The 5476-nt window shown below is 41.9% G+C and overlaps 1 protein-coding gene across 1 annotated transcript; it reads left to right on the top strand.

Annotated features, from left to right (window-relative positions):
* The first annotated feature begins 1095 nt into the window (after positions 1 to 1095).
* On the top strand, positions 1096 to 1776 carry LOC138910500 (protein MAIN-LIKE 1-like). Its single transcript, XM_070201742.1, has 2 exons — positions 1096 to 1461; positions 1546 to 1776. The coding sequence occupies exons 1-2, from the start codon at positions 1096 to 1098 to the stop codon at positions 1774 to 1776; spliced, it is 597 nt and encodes a 198-aa protein (XP_070057843.1).
* The last annotated feature ends 3700 nt before the right edge of the window (positions 1777 to 5476 follow it).

Raw genomic sequence — 5476 nt, 5'->3', positions numbered from 1 at the left:
TGTAATGTAGTGTCATTTAGCGTAGTATCTTTGTAGTTATTGAAATTAATCATTTAAGTATCTCTTATACTCAAAAATACGTCAAAAAAACTAATAGTTCAAACACAAACTTTGTCCAATTCTAGTCAACGATCATAAGAAAATAACATGAAAAAACAATAATATTTTCGGACTAAGTATTATTATATGAATATTTAATAATTAAATTCTGTATAGTTATGAAAATTAATTATTTAATTTTATTATAGTCAAAAATAAGTGAGTCATAAAAAAAAATATATAATAATAAAACTAACATATAAAATAATAAAACTAGCATATAAATTAATAAAACTAACATATACAATATTAAACTAACATATAAATAATAAACTAACATTTAAAATAATAGACCTATTCAGTGATAAATCAAAAAAATATTCTCATCATGAACACAAGAATTCAGGATATCTTGGTGCTACTGGGCCTCAAATATCGAGCCCGAAACCCATATGTGAATATTTAATAGTTAAATCTTGTATAATTATGAAAAATAATTATTTAATTTTATTATAGTAAAAAATAGGTGAGTAACAAACAAACATATAAAATAATAAAACTAACATGTAAAATAATAAAACTAACATATTAAAGTAAAATAATGTAATTAATATTGTTCAATTTATAGCAGCCGACATGGAGGTTTCGCCTTTGCATCCCGGACCTGCCACGCTAGAGCTACCGTTGCTATAGGGCGAGCATAGGTCGTCCTACATATAGGAGGGACAGTTACTGGCCCACACGTTCCGCGCCAGAAGAGTAGACGATATATGGGACTTTCTTAGGGCCCACCTTCTCCATCCCCGTATAGTCAGACGCCTCCAGGATACGGATTTTTATAGGATTGTTGAGATCGGCCGGCTGCAGCTGGATTGTTCGTTGATCACAGCCCTAATAGAGCGGTGGCGACCGGAGACGCGCATATTCCATTAGTCCATTGGCAAGGACACTATCACGCTTCTGGACGTGGAGGTCCCGTATGGGCTGCCCGTTGATGGACACTTTGTTGCTTTGCCGAATACCATCACAGAGTATACGGGTTTGCAGTACCTGGAAATGCTGCAGCGGCTCACCGGTTTCCAACCACCGGATGAGACTGCATTGATTGGGGCTAGTCGTCTGCAGGTGACGCCCATCCGGCAGCATTTGGAGGTGATGCATGCTGACATCACAGAAGATACATCAGAGTTTCATATTCACCGGTACACGAGGTTGCTGCTACTGCTTATGTTTGGAGGGTTTTTGTTCTCGAACACTTCGGGAAACCTAGTTAGCTTGAGATTTCTTTATCATATTGAGCGGCTAGATGATTTACATCATTACAGCTGGGGTGTTGCTGTTCTCGGTTACTTGTACAAGCAGATGTGTCGGGCGAGCATGGGCACCCAGCGAGACATTGCAGGATTTTTGCCGTTGCTGCAGGTGAAAACATAGTCGAATACTCTCTTCATTATAACATGCCTAGTAAAAATATACCTTAAATTTTACGTCCACGTTGTATATTAGGGGGTAGCGGAATCAGGTCATGCCGCTGGTCCCAAATATCGATCTGCGCCTCTAGCCATGCCACATATGTCTGGGCAACCCTGGAATGATCATCCCGCTTGTAATATGTCATATGCCAAGCGAGCGGCGGCGGTACATGTTGCGGGCGACCAAACTGGCGAAGTACTCGCTCAGTGGCATGATGCTCGGCAATATCGAGACACATCAATGGGACGGAGGAGCTCCACATAATTCGGCCGATCGAGCAATAATCGGGCAAACCAGCTATTAGCTCGTCGTTGTATGGCCTCCAAATGAACTATTAAGTAAAAAGAGGAAACATGAGTATACGCAACACATATAAAGCCAGGCCAAGTAAACTTAGGTATACATTTACCTGTGCGCCCTCCAGCAAATCCAACAAATCCCTGCAATGGGGGAGATTATGTCGAGCCTCGTACTCCCGTCCATATCCTCGCCTATCAATCCACCTCCTAGCTAAAGGGAGAAACAGAGGTGGTGCATCCGGAGCTAAGGGTGGTAAAGATGGCTGCAACTGCAGGAACCACTCCCACGGATGGTGAGCATGAGTATATGGGCTGGTACCGCAGTGCTACCTGACTTTTCGTCGAGAATCCCGTTTATCGTGTTGGCGGTCGATACGTTCCATACGCCGGGAGGCACGAGGCACTGGTATGTTATTTGGTATACTTACTTATAATGTTAACCTAGCGTTTCGTAATTTATATTTTACATGTTGTGCAGGCTATTGGCCTACATCTGTTCCACCGGTTGGGACTGCAGATACAGCAGTATATCGGCGAGGGAGAAGCCGCTTTACACGAGTATGGTCGGCAGGTTACCAATCTGGCTTCCCGGATATTGAGGCGAGCCCGAGATGATGAGTGTTTAGGATACGGGGGTGAGTATTTGGCGCCATAGCAGTACCATCGTGGGCCACCAGTAAAGCCAGAACTTGATCGATGTGGCAGGCGCGCCCAGAGAGGTAGGGATGTCCCACGAGGTCGTGGGGGTCGGCAAGGAGGTAGTCCCCAGCGAGGGGGCGTTGAGGCACCTGTTGAGGATGTTGGAGTTGATCAGTCGGGTGACCACCATGAGCCAGACCATGGTCCTAGAGATATGTCGTCATTCAGCCTTCAGCTTACTCTAGGGACTACGCAGGTGACCCTGTCATCTCAATTATTGATCGCGGGCACGACCATTATGCGACAGGAGTGGGATCAGTATTTTCCTGACCCATCGACCGTTGTTGATGATCGTCCTACATGAGATGTGGATAGTGGGCGCCGACTGAGTTATGGCTCTTCATCGAGGGATGCTGAGGATCTTTCACAGGCGCTTGTTCGTTTGTATTACTATTATTTATATTTGTTTTTATCTCATTGATTAGTCATAAATAATTAAATATTTTTTAAGGCTTCATCCTCGCCCATCACGGAGGCCATCTTGTGCGATACTGACATGGCTGCGATGGATGATTATATTCAGGAGCCTGACGAGACCATGGTAAGACAATTTAAATTTATGTGACTTAACACGTACATTACTAATACATATTTCATATGCTAAAATATCTTATTATTCTGTAGGTTACTGCTGGACCGACGGCCCCTTCTACTGAGCCTGCCAGTCCTACTGACGATAATACTGCAGCGCATCCTCCGATAAAGAGGCGATGTGATGAGGATGATCCTGATAGTGTAGCCGGGCGGGATGTGATGTGCCTTAGGCCAACGGCTGCTTTAAAGCATACAGAATGTGAGACACATTGATTTTTTTTATTTTATGTACATATGACATTTAGTAAATAATAGCAACAATTTTTATTGTTTACATTATATGAGCATTATGTTTTTATTTCTCCGGTTCTTCGTTACTTTAATACTATAACACAAACACAAACATAGCAACTTAACATAATTTAAATTCAGTACAACTAATAAAAATACATGACACGGAAAACATAAAGATAAAATACAACACTCAACACATACATGTGTTTGTTTAGTCACTACCGCATATTCATGGTGGATGAATGTTATACACTCTTTGATCTTGTACCTTATGGATGCTTCAATGTGTAGAATCAAGACAAGAGAAATCAAGCCAGCATTCAAGTTAAAATGATTCCCACTGAATGTGTCCATTTCACAATTGTGGGTGCCAATGTATTTACCCACAACCCACATATTTGTTTTCTTCTTCCTCGCACGCAGCATCCTATTACAACCCGTAAACCATCTACGACAGACTACCTTATATACATCTGGAGATGACTCGCGTACCGTGATATCACGACACTCTTTTACGTTATACATTAGCACCGCCCTGGTTAGGCGCGCTTTATCGGGAAAAAGCGTGCCATTTGACAGCACCGTTGCTCTAGATTCATCCCACATCGTTGTCCGAATTTCGTCAATATCCCTTGTGAGGGCATCAACATCCGACATACTTGGCAAATGATCAAGGTAGGGAATCTCCCTTGAATGAAACGGCACGTGGTACTCGTATACTCTTTGTCTAACGGGGGGTGGAGCATGCACCCTCGTCAAATCAGGTCCAGCATTCTCTTCCTCCTCATCATCACCCTCATCAGGGAAGGGTGTGTCATCTCCAGACTCATCGGCATTTTTGTCATAATCACTATTCTCTTTTTGACTCTGTGTATCTGCCAGATCCCGATTAAATATGTCATCTTCGGGCAATTGAGTAAGGACATGACCTTCAGGATACTCGTTTTCACTGCACAACCAACAAAATAATGAGTTACTCAAATTGATAAATACGTTACATATAGCTATATCACTTCACTTACAAATCGTAATGTGTTAAAATTCCGTGATGGACATTATCCTGTTGGTGATGACTCCCGGATGGACCACCATGATCTAACACACCAGAACTAGGCATATTCTAACTAGGCGTTGGTTCATAACTTGTAAAATTCATATTTGGCCGGTACTCCTTGTGGAATATATGAGTGTTAATACAAATTTAATACAGCAAAAATAAACATCGTAACACAAAGGAAAATTGAAATTTACCACTCGTCTTGTGGATTATACAAACTAGGAGAGAAATTATTTCCTCGCTCCTCATTCACCCGTGGAGGTAAGTTTAGATCAGGCCAAACTCTTTCAGCCGGAACTTGTGCAACCTCATTATTGCGAATGTCTTCAACCTTGACGTACATTTATAACATTTTTATCACAAGAAATTCCCGGTATTCATCCGGAGTCCTCAAAAAATCTCTCAGAGTTTCATCGTCCTCGATGTTAAACATAGCATAACTAGCAACCCCTTGCGGAGTGACAAAGTACAGATATCTTCCAGTTATTTTAAGGTTCACCGAACGTTTGCTCACACTCATTTTTTTTTACATAACAACGATACCAATGTATCGTACTCCATTGTAAGTGGCAACTTAACATGATACTGTGGAGATAAACTATAGGTTACTGAGTTATTCGCCACCACAACCCCCCCTTCCCCCCCAATATAATAAAACTTTTATTCTTCGCTCTTCAGACATTATGACAAAAGGCAAAACAACTTAACGAAGAAATATTTCAGAAGACTTGAGAATATTTGTGAATGGATAATAATAGTGATTTGATACGAATCTCTATAACACACCATATTTTACGCGCGTTCTTTTAAGTTTTGATTCCAGGTTAGCCTAAGGATGTCAAATTCTTAATCTGCTCACTTGAACGTTAACGCTGAGTCAGGCCATCATGATGAGAATAATAATGTGATGGCTAGCAATGTTGTGCTCATGTCACTCCTAATGGTGTCCCAGCCACTGACCCAGTTGATGCTAACTCACAGGCGGCCATCAACATCAATCTACCGACTGATCCTAAAAATAGGATTTGCGGGGGACCCCGGCCAGCGGCTCGAGAGGCGCCCGAAGGTGATGGTGATGGGG

This window comes from Nicotiana tomentosiformis, chromosome 4, assembly GCF_000390325.3.
Source record: "Nicotiana tomentosiformis chromosome 4, ASM39032v3, whole genome shotgun sequence".
Taxonomy (NCBI): domain Eukaryota; kingdom Viridiplantae; phylum Streptophyta; class Magnoliopsida; order Solanales; family Solanaceae; genus Nicotiana; species Nicotiana tomentosiformis.
Note: the sequence above shows the minus strand (reverse complement) of the source record. Positions and strands in the feature narration are given on the sequence as shown.

Excerpts from the sequence above, each read along its gene's own strand:
- LOC138910500 (XM_070201742.1), top strand. The coding sequence starts at position 1,096 with ATGCTGCAGCGGCTCACCGGTTTCCAACCACCGGATGAGACTGCATTG. Across the intron at positions 1,462-1,545 it reads GATTTTTGCCGTTGCTGCAG|GGGGTAGCGGAATCAGGTCA; the intron begins GTGAAAACATAG and ends GTTGTATATTAG.